Below are 17,029 nucleotides of genomic sequence, written 5' to 3' on the forward strand. Positions count from 1 at the left end.
TAATAATAATAATAATAATAATAATAATAATCAGGAAAGAACACTTTCAAGCCAGGAACAGAATCCCTCCCAAATGTTGTTAAATTGTGTTATCTTGGGGGTGAAGATAAGGATTGACAGCCATCCTGAGGTGCCCTTTTTTTCCTGGGTTCACAAGTTCAGAAGCAAGACCCTTGCAAATATTTGCAAAAGACAGGACAGCCTGGCTTCCTTGATGGCTCTCTGCACCCTAGACTGAGGCAGAGTGGCATAGAGGGAGCCCTCCTTTCCCTCCTGGGATTGGTGAGGAAAGGGGGGGGGGTTAAATTAAGGAGCACCCCGACTCCCTTGCTGTCCCCCTCCCTCTCCCTTCTCCCTCTGCCCCCTCCCTCCCAGCAAGTGCTGAGCGAGGAGTCAACTTTCTTCCCCTCCGCCTTGCTTGCCTGGCTCAGTGCGCCTTGGATTCTGGCTGCTGCTGTTGGAGGGACCTGCTGCTCTGCTCCTCGCCTCGCTTTCGGAGGGATCCTGGTATTTCCAAAGGGGGGAGAAGGCTCCCCACACGCCTCCCTTCCAAAGGCATCTGCCTCTTTCTCCCTCTCTCTCTCTTCTCTCCTCCTCGGATCCCGCCACTCTTCGCTTCCTCAACTGGCTTCCCTCCTCCATGCTGGTGGAAGGTCTCCGCCTGGAAAGATGAAGCTCCTCCGCTGGGTGCCTCTCCTCCTCAGCCCGTGGCTGCTGCAGAAGGTAACCGGGGGACTCCGCTTGCCTTTGGGGAGGGAAAGGGGAAAGGAAGGAAGGGAAGAAGTTGACGCGCCAACTTGGTCCTTTTGGCAGCGCCGAGGAGGAAAGAGAGAGAATGCCGGAGCGGATGCCGGGGGAGATACACGCCGTCTCTCTCTCTCCTTCTCCCACATCCGCGCCTCCTCAGCCACTTGTTTGCAGCCACTTCCACCTCCGTGGGAGACGCGTGTCTCCACAAAGTTGAGCCTGGCGCGTCGTTGGCGTCGGGAAGGGAGGCTCTCCTTTCCTTTCCATATAAGCAGACCAATCTGGGTTAAATGGCAATGTAGATAGATACGAGTCTCTCCTTAACCCTGAAGAAGAAGGCGAAGGATTCTTATTGTTGTGGCGCCTCCCGAGAGCCGTGACCCGACTAGCGAGCGAAGCGCGCAACGTGTGAATGCAACCTGCGTGTCAACGCGTATTTTGTGAATTCAACCCGGGGGAGGGGTGTCAAACCTGCGCGTAAACGTGAAAACCCGCCTGCCGAGCGAGGGGCGCACGTATCATGTGAATGCAAGCTGCGTGTCAACGCGTAGCGTGTGAATGTAACCCGGGAGGAGTCAAACCCGCGTGTAAATGAATCCCCTCCTACCGAGCGAGGTGCGCGTATGGTGTGAATGCAACCTGCGTGTCGACGCGTATCACGTGATTGATTGCAATCCGGGGGGGGGGGAGGGGTGTCAAACCCGCGTGTAAACGAATCCCTCCAACCGAGCGAGGTGCGCGTATCGTGTGAATGGAACCTATGTGTCAACGCGTATCGTGTGAATGCAACCCGGGAGAGGGTGTCAAACCCGCGTGTAAGCAATTCCCCGGCTACCGAGCGAGGCATCGTGTGAATGCAACCTGCGTGTCAACGCATATCGTGTGAATGCAACCCAGGGAGGGTGTCAAACCCGTGTGTAAACGAATCCCCGCCTACCGAGCGTATCATGTCAATGCAACCTGCGTGTCAACGCATATCGTTTGAATGCAAACCCGCTTGTAAACGTATCCCCGCTGTGTAGTGGGGAATATTCCTGGTTGTGTTGTTGTTTTTTTTAATTTATTTCCTCCCTCCCAAACACCACCTCCAACACCCGCGTCGGGTTTTTGTTGGGCATTCAGCATGGGTTCTCGTTCAGACGTTCAGAATACTCTTGTTGAATATTTGAAGAGTTTATTTTTTTGCACCAGGAAAAGCAGACAGGTGGAGGCAGTGGTGGGCTCCCAAAGTTAAGGGCAAGCGGGTGGCGCGTGTATGTGGGCAGGCCGCGCACGCGTGTCGCAACTGGGAACATGGTTTGCGTATGTCGTTCAAATGCACACATGTCAGAAACACTGTCCTCACCATTTCCACACTGGTTTCTTGTTGCACCCTATTGGTGGGCCTGCTTCCCATCCCTGTCATCTCCATCTTTTGACAAGGATCCGGATTCTGCCTGGCATCCCAATCCCATTCAGAGGCACAGAGGTGTCCATAGAAGGAGCGAAAGGGACTCCACATTTCCTCAGGAGGAAGCCGGCTAGCATACCTCACAACCTCTGAGGATGCCTGCCACAGATGTGGGTGAAACATCAGGAGAGAATGCTACTGGAACAGAAAACTCACAACAACCTATCTAGCATATCTCCTTCCTCTCCTCTTCCTCCTTCTCGCCATTGCTCTTTACTGAATCCATCCTATCCTATCCAATTTGTGATCACTCCACTCCTTTGGGCTTCACCACGTGCCAAAATGTACGATCCCGTGCTTTCTTTTTCCACTTCTGGCTGGATAGCTTAGCTGAATCCATACTAGGGAAAAATTGAGTCATTTCAGCCCAAAGCTGTGACCTTTTGCCCCCATTGTGCCTATGGGCCCTATCCCAGAATATCAAGGCAGGAAATCCCACATTGTCTGAGTGTGGACTCAGATGACCCAGTGTGGGATTTTCTACCTTGATATTCGGGGTTATGGGGCTGTGTGGGAGGGCCTTGAGTCCACACTGCCATATATTCCAATTCAAAGCAGAAATGGTGGGATTTTAAGCTGATAGTGTGGGAAGGGACCTAAGTCGCCTGTGCATTTCAGCTCAGTCTGTGGAAACTCTATAGTCTGAAAAGCCATGAGTGCAGCTGTGGAGTCTTCTCCTTCTCCTGCCTCTCGCCTTCTCTCCATCAATCAGATCTCTTGCTTTTTTCGAAGACTCGTTGGTTACTGGTTAGGCAGAGGTGCCGCCCTGGCAGCCGTTTGAAGAACTCAGCTGGGACTTGGGCTATTTCCAAACCCAATCTCGCCACGAAAAACTTGCCCTCTCCTGACCCTGGATGCCAGTCTTCTGAGAGGAGGGATACTACCTGACACACAAGTTGTCCATACATATAAATGGTGTTTCTCTCGGTTACTTCCTTTGATGGAGCCCCCAGTGACGCAATGGGTTAAACCCTTGTGTCGGCAGGACATCGGCAGTTCAGATCCGGAGAGGAGGGTGAGCTCCCATCTGTCAGCTTCAGCTTCTCATGCAGAGACATGAGAGAAGCCTCCCATAGGATGGTAAAACACCAAAACTCCCAGCATCCAATGGGCAACATCCTTGCAGACGGCCAATTCTCTCACACCAGAAGTGACTTGCAGTTTCTCAAGTCGCTCCTGATATGAAAAAATAAATAGATAAATCTACCTTTGCTTTCCCACCACCACCTTCACATCCCTGCAGGTCGAGGCTTCAAGTAGTATTTATTTACAGTATTTGTATACTGCTTTTTTCACCCCGAGGGGGACTCAAAGCAGTATTTCCTTGTGCCTAATGTTTCTTCATTATTGATTTATTTATTCACGACAGTTATATGTCGCCCTTCTCACCCCGAAGGGGACTCAGAGCGGCTTACAAGTAAAAAGTAAATACAATATATTATATTATTATCATAGCACAATATTAATATTATATATTACATTATACTGTAATATTATTAGTAATATTACATTTAATATAAAATATATAATTAATTACGTTTTATTAGTAGTAGTAATATATTGTATGACATTCTAATATTATCAATATTATATATATACAATACATTATATTAGAGTAGATTAGATTAGATTATAAGCACAGTGCAGGAGGCAAGATGGAACTGCCTTCCTGGCCCCTCTCTTCACTCTGATCTCAGAGCAGCAGTAGTGCTGGTGGGGGAGGGCGGTCCCCAACTGATGACACTGAAGGCAATATGGAACTGCCTTCCTGGCCCCTCTCTTCACTCTGATCTCAGAGTAGTGGTGGTACTGGAGGGGGGAGGCTCCCAACTGATGACATTGGAGGCAAGATGGGACTGCCTTCCTGGCCCCTCTCTGATCTCAGAGCAGTGGTAGTGCTGGGGGGGGGGGGGGGGTGCTCCCAACCGATGACACTGGAAGCAAGATGGAACTGCCTTCCTGGCCCCTCTCTTCACTCTGATCTCAGAGCAGCGTTGGTGTTGGGGGGGGGGGGGGGCTCCCAACTGATGAAACTGGGGACAAGATGGAACTGCCTTCCTGGCCCCTCTCTTCATTCAGAGCAGCGGTGGTGCTTGAGGGTGGGGGGGGGGGCTCCCAACTGATGATGCTGGAGACAAGATGGAACTGCCTTCCTGGCCCCTCTCTTCACTCTGATCTCAGAGCAGCGGTGGTGTTGGAGAGGGGGGGGGGCTCCCAACTGATGAAACTAGGGACAAGATGGAACTGCCTTCCTAGCTCCTCTCTTCATTCAGAGCAGCGGTGGTACTGGAGGGGGGAGGCTCCCAACTGATGACATTGGAGGCAAGATGGGACTGCCTTCCTGGTCCCTCTCTGATCTCAGAGCAGTGGTGGTGCTGGGGGGGAGGGGCTCCCAACTGATGACACTGGAGGCAAGACGGAACTGTCTTCCAGGCCCCTCTCTTCACTCTGAGCAGTGGTTAGTGCGGGAGGGGGGGGGGTTCCCAACTGATGACACTGAAGACAAGATGGAACTGCCTCCCTGGCCCCTCTCTTCACTCTGATTTCAAAGCAGTGGTTGGTGCTAGAAGGGGGGGGGGGCTCCCAACTGATGACACGAGGCAAGATGGGACTGCCTTCCTGGCCCCTCTCTGATGTCAGAGCAGCGGTGGTGCTGGGGGGGGGGAGGGGCTCCCAACTGATGACACTGGAGGCAAGATGGAACTGCCTTCATGGTCCCTCTCTGATCTCAGAGCAGTGGTGGTGCTGGGGGGGTGGGGCTCCCAACTGATGACACTGGAGGCAAGATGGAACTGTCTTCCAGGCCCCTCTCTTCACTCTGAGCAGTGGTTAGTGCGGGAGGGGGGGGTTCCCAACTGATGACACTGAAGACAAGATGGAACTGCCTCCCTGGCCCCTCTCTTCACTCTGATCTCAAAGCAGTGGTTGGTGCTAGAAGGGGGGGGGCTCCCAACTGATGACACGAGGCAAGATGGGACTGCCTTCCTGGCCCCTCTCTGATGTCAGAGCAGCGGTGGTGCTGGGGCTCCCAACTGATGACACTGGAGGCAAGATGGAACTGCCTTCATGGTCCCTCTCAGTCATTGGTGTAACCAGACCCGTTAGCTTCCTGTTGGAGGCTTCCTTCTCTCATTTATCCAGTCGGGAAGCACTTCAAGCCAAAGTGTTATTAAATAATTGCAGGGGCCTTCCCACTTAGACCTCTCCCACCTCCTCCTGTTGTTGTTCCGGGGTCTTTAAGAGTGTTTTCTCCCCATTTCCCCAATATAATGCTATTTAGAGAACTGATTCTTCAAGGAATGATTTTTCCCCTGTGATTTGAAACCAGGGAACTTCCTTTTTTTTTCCCTTTAGACCAGGCGAACAATAGGTTCCAATAAGGATCATAAAATTTGGGATATTCTTTTCTGCCTGCTGCACACACATCTGCCTGCCTTTGTGCGTGTGTGCAGACGTATAAAACAATTTCTTCACAGGTAACTGGGGCTGTGCCATCGCTCCTTCCCCACTCCTTAGTTCTTGCAAATCGTGAATTAAGAGCGTTGGCTTTCGTTGTTTCATTTTTTCCCCCCTTCCTCTTTGCATCTTATTTTCTTTTCATTTTTACAGCGTTGTAATGTTGCAGGGAGAAATAAGGAACGGGCTCATTAAGCACCAGGCCAGGGAGAATCGGATTTCATGACAATCAATTTTTACTTTTCAACAGTTTCGTGAATGCAAAAAAAAAAATACACCCAACCTCTACCGCCTTTTCTTCTTAAGGCACTGCATTCAGACTTTCACAAGGTTAGATCTAACTAGTCTGTGTTCCTTGGGCATATCTCTCTCCCCCCCCCCCCCCATTCCGTAGCAAAATGCGGAGAGGAGCCATGCTCTTTTTGGGGCTCCCTTCAGGTTTTCCAGCAGCCTGGCAGCACTGCTTTTGAGACGAAAAGCTTTGTTTTAGTCAAACAACCAAGTGAATTTTTTGGATGACTGTTGTGAAAGGCAAGGAGATGAAAGGTATAAGGCGTACTTTAGGTTTGGAAGGGAAATTGAGTTACTAGTTTTTTCTTGAGCCCTGAATTAGAGGAGGTGCAAAAGAAATAATTACATGTATGAAAAAAAGTAGTTATTAGCTTTTAAAACCCTTCGAAAAACAATACCCCCAAATCTGTTTGGAAAATCAGGCCCACCCCAAGCTCACCTTTTTTTGGATTTTTTATTTTTTTTCCCTTCCAGAGTTTAAAAAAGAGAAAATTTCTTCACTGTGAGTTTCCCAGGCTGTATGGCCGTGTTTCAGAAGCATTATCTCCTGACGTTTTGCCCACATCTATGGCAGGCAGCCTCAGACGTTGTGAGATGTGTTGGAAACTAGGAAAATAGAATTTATATATATACTAGCCGTCCCCTGCCACCTATTGCTGTGGCCCAGTCTAAGTATATTTGCTTTGTGTGTGTATGTGTGTATATATATATATTTGCATATGTGTGTTGGTGTATATATATGTGGTTTTGCGCATGTGTTGTAATACATTTTTTTGTTTTTTAAGTCTCTTCTGCTGTGTTTTTCAGTGTTTTTATTTTTATTTGTTATTTTTATTATTTTTTATTTTGTTGTGTCAAGAGTGACTTGAGAAACTGCAAGTCGCTTCTGGTGTGAGAGAATTGGCCGTCTGCAAGGACGTTGCCCAGGGACACCCAGATGATTTGATGTTTTAATCATCCTTGTGGGAGGCTTCTCTCATGTCTCCGCATGAGGAGCTGGAGTTGATAGATGGAGCTCATCCGCCTCTCCCCAGATTCGAACCTGCAACCTGTCAGTCTTCAGTCCTGCCGGCACAGGGGTTTAACTCACTGCGCCACCGTGTTTTTATGAGTGATGGTTACTCATTGGCCTAATAAGTGTATTGTGTCCAAATTTGGTGTCAATTCGTCCAGTGGTTTTTGAGTTATGTTAATCCCACAAACAAAGATTACATTTTTAATTATATAAGATGTGGAATGTCAAGGTGGGAGAAAAACTCTTGTTTGCTTGAGACCAGTGTGAATGTGCAATTGGTCACTTTGATTAGCATTTAATGGCCTAGCAGTTTCAAGGTCTGGCTTCTTGCTGCCCGGGGGGAATCCGTTGTTGAGAGGTGATTAACTGGCTCTACAATTTCTTCAAATACGAACGTCTGGTTTGCATGAACTTCTAAGGCTACAGTGAGTTATTTTTGAGGTTCCCCATCAAAAGTCATTGAGACGCTGCTTTCAAACTTGGCCTCTCTTTTGACTACTGTTTGTCTCTTCTTGTCGTTCCGTAATTGTGTCACTAAACTGAATTTTTCTTTGACATTTCTAGTTTATCCCGTCATCATCCCTATCTTCCATAACATTTGCTCAAATCATATTTTATGGCTGCCTATAAATCCCAAGCGCTGCCATGAATATTGAGACCCGAGAAAGATTGTGCCATTTTTTTTAGCTAAAGAATTTAGCTGATGTTTCAAGCTGGTTGGAATTTTTATTCATCTCTACGTTCTTTTCCCGGATCTTTCATGTTCCCACTGTATACAAGCAGGAGACAAGAAAACCTAAAGCCTTAGTTCCCTGGGTTATGAATACTGTAAGGCAAAATCCTGCTGTGGTCACAATATCAAAAGTAATCTATTGGAGAAAAAGGCCAGCTTCCTGGCCCTTGGCATGTGGAGGCCAGTCTAAAGTAATGAATGATCACAATCTGGCAATACTTCCAAACAAAGAAATAGTCAAACTCCTTTTTATTAGGAGTCGGGCAATCTTCGTTTAAACCCCTGTATTTCTTTAATTAATAATAATAATAATAATAATAATAATAATAATACTTTATTTATACCCCACCACCATCTCCCCAAGGGACTCCGAGTGGCTTACATGAGGCCAAGCCCAACAACAACATCAAAAACAACAAGCAATAATAAAAACAACAAGGTGTAAACTAAAAATAAACAATACAGTTAATATAACTCACAGGTAGACAATAACACACAATAATTTACAAAACTATGATTTGAGCAAATGATATTTCTTTAGCACATTTTTATGTTCTGAAAAGTCCAGGATGGTGTTGATGAGGATTTAAGGTAAAGGTTTCCCCTTGACAGTAAGTCTAGTCTAGTCTGACTCTGGGGGCTGGTGCTCATCTCCATTTCTAAGCCATAGAGCTGGCGTTGTCCATAGACATCTCCAAGGACATGTGGCCGGCATGACTGCATGGAATGCCGTTACCTTTCCTATTGATCTATTTACATTTGCACGTTTTCGAGCTGCTAGGTTGGCAGAAGCTGGGGCTAACAGCAGGAGCTCACCCCATCCATGGATTCGAACTGCAATGAGGATTATGTCTCATTTTATTCACACAAGGTGGTTGATTTATCAAAATATTCTAGGGAGTCTAACATTCAGATACCGGGATTTAAATGTTTTTTTGTTTAAATCTTATGTGGAATTTCCTGTCATTTGTATATAAGGATGACTGCATCTATTGTAACTTTATATTGTTATGTATTTACATGTTTTGTTTTGTTATGATGTTGCTGTTTACTGTTTGCATTTTCGGTTGTGTTTTGGTTTTATTTTTATTGTAATTTGTTGTTCAGGCTTGGCCTCCCACTGGGGAGATGGTGTCGGGGTATAAATAAAGATTATTATTATTATTATTATTATTATTATTATTATTATTATTATTATTATGTGCCTTTAAGGGAAGTCCAGAGTGTAAGATATGCTGAAGGCAGCCAGGAACAGACTTTTCCTGAAAGTGGCAATAAAGTGGAATTTCATCATGTTGGGATGCATTGCTATGACTGAGAACCAACTTTATGCTTTGGTTGACCCTTAGGAAGATAAGAAGCTGCCTCATACCAGGTCAGAACATTGGTCCATTTGAGCCAAGTAGTACCAATTCCAAGCATACCATCAGTCGCTCTCCAGGGTCTCTGACAGAGAAATGGCTTCCACATTACTTGCTACTAAAGATCCTTTCTGTGAATGGAGAAGCTCATGGTGGGACCTTCTGGGTACATAGGGGCATGCACTGGCACTGAATACATTGATCCTTTTGTATTGGCTGGTAATGACTGTGGAAATTGATTTCTATACTACCTCGGCCCAGGGGTCTTGTTTTGATTTAGTAAAGGTTTCTCCTTTGACATTAAGTCTAGTCATGTCTGACACTGTGGGGTGATGCTCATCTCCATTTCTAAGCCAAAGAGCTGGCGTTGTCCATAGACACCTCCGAGGTCATGTTACCAGCATGACTGCATGGCATACCATTACCTTCCCACTGGAGTGGCACCTATTGATCTACTCACACTTGCATGTTTTCGAACTGTTAGGTAGGCAGAAGCTGGGGCTAACAGTGGGAGGTCACCCTGCTCCTTGGATTTGAACCGCCAACCTTTCGGTCAGCCAGTTCAGCAGCTTAGCAGTTTAACCTGCTGATTTCTATGCTACCTCGGCCCAGGGGTCTTGTTTTGATTTAGTAAAGGTTTCCCCCTTGACGTTGAGTTTAGTTGTGTCCGACACAGTGGGGTGATGCTCATCTCCATTTCTAAGCCAAAGAGCTGGTGTTGTCCATAGACACCTCCGAGGTCATGTTACCAGCATGACTGCATGGCATACCATTACCTTCCCACTGGAGTGGCACCTATTGATCTACTCACACTTGCATGTTTTCGAACTGTTAGGTAGGGAGAAGCTGGGGCTAACAGTGGGAGGTCACCCTGCTCCTTGGATTCGAACCGCCAACCTTTCGGTCAGCCAGTTCAGCAGCTTAGCAGTTTAACCTGCTGATTTCTATGCTACCTCGGCCCAGGGGTCTTGTTTTGATTTAGTAAAGGTTTCCCCCTTGACGTTGAGTCTAGTTGTGTCCGACACTGTGGGGTGATGCTCATATCCATTTCTAAGCCAAAGAGCTGGCGTTGTCCATAGACACCTCCGAGGTCATGTGAGCAGCATGACTGCATGACACGGCATTACCTTCCCACTGGAGTGGCACCTATTGATCTACTCACACTTGTATGTTTTCAAACTGCTAGGTAGGCAGAATCTGGGGCTAACAGTGGGAGCTCACCCTGCTCCCTGGATTTGAATCGCCAACCTTTTGGTCAGCAAGTTCAGCAGCTTAGCGGATTAACCTGCTGATTTCTATACTACCTCGGCTCAGGGGTCTTGTTTTGATTTAGTAAAGGTTTCCCCCTTGACGTTAAGTCTAGTCGTGCCCAACACTGTGGGGTGATGCTCATCTCCATTTCTAAGCCAAAGAGCTGGCATTGTCCATAGACACCTCCGAGGTCATGTGACCAGCATGACTGCATGGCATGGCATTACCTTCCCACTGGAGTGGCACCTATCGATCTATTCACGCTTGCATGTTTTCGAAGTGCTAGGTAGGCAGAAGCTGGGGCTAACAGTGGGAGCTCACCCTGCTCCTTGGATTCGAACTGCCAACCTTTCGGTCAGCAAGTTCAGCAGCTTAGCTGTTTAACCTGCTGCACCACTGGGGGCATTTTGGTTCAATATGTTTTGATTTACTACGATAAAAAGATGAGGTTACTTGAAGACTCAGTGTGTTCTTCTAAGACCTATCCTCTGCTTCCAGTTTGTTCTCGGAGGGCGAGCAAATCTACCCAATACCAGAACCTCTTACCGTAAGGCTTGCTCTCTGCCAGCCACAGCTGTCCTCAATAGAAAGGTCAAACCCGTCCCGCAAGGCGATGGCTAAGCAGCAGATGCCATCCCACTTTTTAAGGAGGCCAGTGTTTTGGCTCGCAGCAACCACTGCAAGAAGAGTCAGCCCGAAACATTGTCCACTTTTAGTCTGGAGTTCTTCAGCAATTAATCAGCTTTCCGTTTTGTCAAACTTAGATCAAAACAATGCACTTTGGGTCCTCAGCAAGTCCATTAGTTGTAATTTTGTCCTAAGTACAAAATCAATTTTTTATAAGACCTCCACCTGTCCCCTAGCCATCTTCAGTTAGTAACATTACAGGCTTGGAGCTATTCTGAAAATTATTCAGCTAACCTTCAAATTTCCATCAAAGATGCTCTTTTAGGGGCTTGACCAGGGTTTTAAAAATATATCTATGTAACGAACTCCTCTTAAGTATAATGAGAAGGGAAGTGTCTGAAATGGCTTGCCTCTGCCCATGCTTGTTTTTAACACCATGCAAGAAACTGCCTTCCAACATATATTGTCTTTGTTGCTTGTGTCTGACGGTAAATATTGGCAAATTAAGGGGAGCCCTAAATTATTCAAGGAAAAATGCATTTTTCTTGGTGCATCCCCTGTTATTGCAAAATAGATGGCCAAATGTCAACTGTACCTTTTCAAGGGCAGATGTTGGTGGAGAGAAGGTTATGGATAATGTCCGAGCGAAGTACATTATATTGCGATGGAAGGTAGAAATCTGATGATATACTTCTGCTTTTGGGAACGATGGACAACTACCAGATTTCTGAGCTAACTGCAGTCTGAGGAGTGTATGTCTTTGTCTTGAGGACTTAAATTGTACTGCTTTGGACAATGAAGGATGAGTGGAAGTGCCAAACAGGGTTTGAGTCGAAGAAGCCAAACCCTACTTTTACAGACAGGCAACTTTTTAGAACCCACTCGCAAATGTTAACTCAAGAGTGACGTTAAAAAAGAAGTGTTCAATGGAAAGAATGGCACACTGAATAGGAGAGAAAGACCTAAATGTGTTGAGCCACAACTGGTTATTATTATTATTTTAATCCTGCTTAATTTCAGCTTGGCATTCTGTCGCCTCTCCCTGCCTTGGACACATGCAAAGGATCAAGGCATGACTGGCTGAGACTGTTTTGCGATTCAATGTATTGTCGAAGGCTTTCATGGCCGGAATCACTGGGTTGTTGTAGGTTTTTTCGGGCTGTAACGTCAGGAGAGAATGCCTCTAGAACAACCTGCTGTTTTGTGATTGTTTGTGTGTGTGTGTCAGGCGCGACTTGAGAAATTGCAAGTCACTTCTGGTGTGAGAGAATTGGCCATCTGCAATGACATTACCCAGGGGACGGCCAGATGTTTTACCATCCTATGGAAGGATTCTCTCATGTCCCTGCACTAGAAGCTGGAGCTGAGAGATGGGAGCTCACCCCACTCCCCGGATTCGAACCGCCGACCTTTCGGTCAGCAATCTTGCTGGCACAGGGTTTTAACCATTGCGCCACCAGGGGCTCCATTTGTGATGTGAAGGACGATGAATAGATTAGATCACCTAACTGTTTTGTACCCGTTGGTTTGCGATTTGAATCCCACCAGACTGGTACACCCTCCCTTTCAGCTTTGATCAAGAGCTCTTCTAGGGCTGGCTCAGATACACCTTTCCAGCAATTAGCAGGGTGGGAGATAGGCGGGAATACCTCTTCCACAATTGTGTTCATTCATTTGGGAGAACAATAACACAGCGAAGATGGTTTTTCAAAATTTAAGGGGGAATAGGGGTGGATGATTACAACTGGAGCCTGGGGAGTGCAAGGTTTATTGATTTATTTACTTCTGGCCCTGTCGAGGAAATAGGATCGAGCAGTTCGTAGTTGGAGAAACTTCTCCTGCGGTTTGTGTATCCAGCTCGCTTTAATCAGGTGTCTTTTGTGCTTCACTTTTTCTCATATATAAAACCGGGCGAATGCCTCTGTGGGATAGAGAAGCTTGTCTGCCTGGCTTCACGTGTGTCTTAACTGTAAAGCAGCTTCACAGAGTGAACATCCCATTATTTTTCTGACCCAAGGACAAAGGCATGTGTCCTCATCCCCAGATAATGCTGCCCATCCTTTTCCTGGCCCTGCTATCTCCCTGCATTCAGCATTGCCCTGTACTCGGGGAAAAAGGCTGGCTTTGTTTTCCTTTTCCATTTATTACGCTCAATAGCCACTTAAAGTAGCTGATGGGTGCCTGGAGCCCTGTCTGGCCCTGCTGCTTCACAGGGTCACGCGGCTGCCAGATGTTCCTGCATTTAAACAGCTGTCATAGCCTCATTTTGATAAAATAATAAATCCACCCCCCTTGCTCTAACCCACCCCTGGTTCCTCCTGCGCGTGACACTGTTACAGAGCAGCATGGCACTATTCGCATTCACACCGGGGCTTCGTTAAGAGTTTTTAGGGGCAGGGATTTATTTACTCAGTGCAGAAAATGGGCTTGGATTTTAACTGGCAGTGGATTTAAGGTGATATATAGCCATGATTCCCAAACTCTGCGATCTAGGGAAGCAGCAGTGATTTCTTTCAAAGACGCCAAGGGCTTGTACTCTCTTCCTGCCTATTAGCTACAAATGTTTCTTTCTTTCCTGATAAGTGATCAGCAACCAAATGGCACATGGACCAGTATACTGGATCATGAGCCATTTGGTTGCTGATCACTTATCAGGCTCATGATCCAGCACATTGGTCCATGTGCCCCTACTTTGAGTAGCACTATTTTATAGGACAGGGTATCTGGACCATACTAGAGATTTTTTTAACTCTTGTGCTGGCAGGACTGCTGACCGAAAGGTTTATTTATTTAATTATTTACAGTATTTATATTCCACCCTTCTCACCCCGCAGGGGACTCAGGGCGGATTACAGTGTACACATATATGGCAAACATTCAATGCCAATTTGACATACACGTATACAGCCATACACAGAGGCTATTTAACTTTTTCTGGCCGCCAGGGGAGCTGTCGCTTTCATCGTCCATCTACGACACTGATGAAGTACTTTCGCATTCCCTGCATGCTTTTGCTGGAGTCGTTTTTTATGGCCTCATAAATTAGTTAATTTAGCCTCCCCACACAAAGTGGTACCTAATTTTCCTACTTGACAGATGCAACTGTCTTTCGGGTTGCAAAGGTTGACAACAGGCTACACAATTGGTTGGAAGCCCACTCCAACCCGGGCTGGCTTCGAACTCATGACCTTTTGGTCAGAGTGATCTTAATGCAGCTGATACTCAGCCAGCTGCGCCACAATCCCGGTGGTTTGAATCCAGGGAGTGGGATGAGCTCCCATCTGTCAGCTCCAGCTTCTCATGTGGGGACATGAGGGAAGCCTCCCACAGGATGGTAAAACACCCGGGCGTTCTTGCAGACAGCCTATTTTCTCACACCAGAAGCGACTTGCGGTTTCTCGAGTCACATCTGACATAAGCAAAATACTAGAGATTACAAAGGGGAGAAATAACAGTTTCTCCCATCATTGCTGGTACAAACCATCTCTTCCAATAAAACCCTCTCACGGCACAAGAGCCCTGCAGTTCTTTGAAGCTGACAACCCTTGCCAAAGCACACGATGGTGCCCAAATCTAAAATCAGCCAATCTGAAGGCAGATTATTCCGCAGCAGCAGTTTCAATTAGCAAGTTTACACTTCCTCTTTCACTACAACTCTCTTTTTCTCAGAGTCTCGCACACACAACACCTTTGCTTAGACGGAGTTCATGGTCTGACCCATATTGTAATTGCAACTGGCAGGAAAGCAGAACATAAAACACGTCCTATTTCAAGAGGAAAGGAATTACATAAGCAGTATTTTCTAATGGATGTAAATGTAAAGTTCATTAACAACAATAACAACAACAAACCCGGATAGTTGGGAAAAGAATGATAGGGTGTTAAACTGGGATGTGTATAATGAAAATGTCATAGTAGTTTCTGTAGCTAACTAAGGCCTACTTGAAATGACATGGTGACCACGTGGCATCTGAGTAACTAAATGCCATATATGGGTGACAGATGCTACAGTGAGCAGCCGCGCAATGCCACAAATCATGTTCCTTGTGAACGGCATTCTAGGTAGCCATCACATAGCATTTTGTGTGTGTGTGTGTGCAAGGAGACAAATGTCTTTGTCTCTTTTACAAAAGTTCTAGGTTTTTGCAAAAGTTCTAGGTTTGCTTAGAGCTGATGTCAGAAAATACAGACAAGGGAGAAGTCCTGGAAAGTGGATAAAACCCCTCCCCTCTGCTTGGCCAACTCACTCTTAAAATAATAATAATAATAATAATAATAATAATAATAATAATAATCTATATAAATAAAAATGTAATGTTCGTTTGTGGTATTCACAGAACTCAAAAACCACTGGGGGAATTGCCATCAAATTTGGACACAAGACACCTAACAACCCAATGTATGTCCTTCACTCAAAAAAAACCCAATTTTGTCATTTGGGAGTTGTAGTTGCTGGGATTTATAGTTTACCTACAATCAAAGAGCATTCTGAACCCCACCAATGATGGAATTGAACCAAACTTGGCACACAGTTCCCCCATGCCCAACAGAAAATGCTGGAAGGGTTTGGTGGGCAGTGTCCTTAGGTTTTGGAGTTGTAGTTCACCTACATCCAGAGAGCACTGTGGACTCAAAACAATGATGGATCTGGACCAAACACTACATGAATACTCAATATGCCCAAATGTGAACACTGGTGGAGTTTGGGGAAAATAGAATCTTGACATTTGGGAGTTGTAGTTGCTGGGATTTGTAGTTCACCTGCAATCACAGAGCATTCTGAACCCCACTGATAGAATTGGGCCAAACCTCCCATACAGAACCCCCATGTGGGCCACAGCAACGCGTGGCAGGGGACGGCTAGTAATAATATAAAACTTTATTTATATACCGCTCCATCTCCCCGAGGGGACTCAGAGCAGTTCCCAGGTAACATCACAAAACATACAAAGTAAAAAAACAACAACCTAACCATAAGATTAACAAAGCAAAACAAAATATAAGCATAAAAATTGTCGCCATAACACACATATATCAAAAGAATCCTGCCTGTTCAACTCTTTTATCAACCTCGGTGTCCCTACAGTATTTAAAATGGAAATCGTAATGCTTTACTACAAATGCAAGTGTGGTAGTCAAAGGGAAAGGCATTGTATATTATAAATAAAAGCATATGAACATCTATATAAATAAAAATGTAATGTTTGTGGGATTAACATAACTCAAAAACCATTGGGCGAATTGACACCAAATTTGGACACAACACACCTCTCAGGACAACGAGTGACCATTACTCATACAAACATTGAAAAACATAAAGGAAGGGACTTAAAAAGCCAAAAACCCCAAAAAATACATTACAACGCATATGCAAAACCACATATATATACACAAACACAAATATATATACACACATATCCACATATATATACACACAAAAGACATATACACAGACTGGGTTACAGCAACGCGTGGCAGGGGATGGCTAGTTCATTATAAATCTGTGCATATTTGGGGAGGTGCTGTATTTAGCCCCGAATAGTTGATTCTGCTGCTTGCCCCCAAACATCACACCCTTGAAAGAAACCTGTGTCCATAGGTAAGGCTGGAGGGAACAGGATTACCGCCCCAAGGCTTGAAGCTCATCTGCATAGTTCAGGAGCTACGACCTGAACAAGATTTTCATTTGATATAGGAGGGGGACAGGCCCGTAGCCAGGATTTTGTTTCGGGGGGGGGCTAAAAAATTTTCAGGGGGGGTTTCGGGGGGGGCTGAGTTTCGGGGGGGGGCTGAGTCTGAGTGAAAGAGGGTCTAGCCTAGCAAACCTTTTGTATCATTACCCCAATACCCCCATACATATGGGATATATTGAGTATGGTGATCAAATCATGATATTAATAAACATAACAGTTTAAATAATGCACCAGTAAGGCCTTTTCGCGAACCACCATGAGAATTTCGGGGGGGGGCTGAAGCTCCCCGAGCCCCCCCCCCCCCCCCCCCCGGCTACATGCCTGGAGGGGGACAAAGAAAGGACTTGGCCTCTCATTGAAAAAAGATCTGTTGTGGATTTCTTTCCTTCTTCATCCCTGCATGCA

General features: G+C 45.9%; 1 protein-coding gene across 1 annotated transcript in view; it reads left to right on the top strand.

Annotated features, from left to right (window-relative positions):
• The first annotated feature begins 379 nt into the window (after positions 1-379).
• NXPH4 (neurexophilin 4) overlaps positions 380-17,029 on the top strand; it is a 172,423-nt gene continuing 155,773 nt past the window's right edge. Inside the window, exon 1 of the mRNA XM_060763014.2 lies at positions 380-723. Coding sequence (XP_060618997.1) covers positions 670-723 — 54 coding nt within the window. The 5' untranslated portion in view covers positions 380-669. The remainder of the gene's footprint in view (positions 724-17,029) is intronic.

The sequence above is a fragment of the Anolis sagrei genome, chromosome 2 (genome assembly GCF_037176765.1).
Source record: "Anolis sagrei isolate rAnoSag1 chromosome 2, rAnoSag1.mat, whole genome shotgun sequence".
Lineage (NCBI taxonomy): Eukaryota > Metazoa > Chordata > Lepidosauria > Squamata > Dactyloidae > Anolis > Anolis sagrei.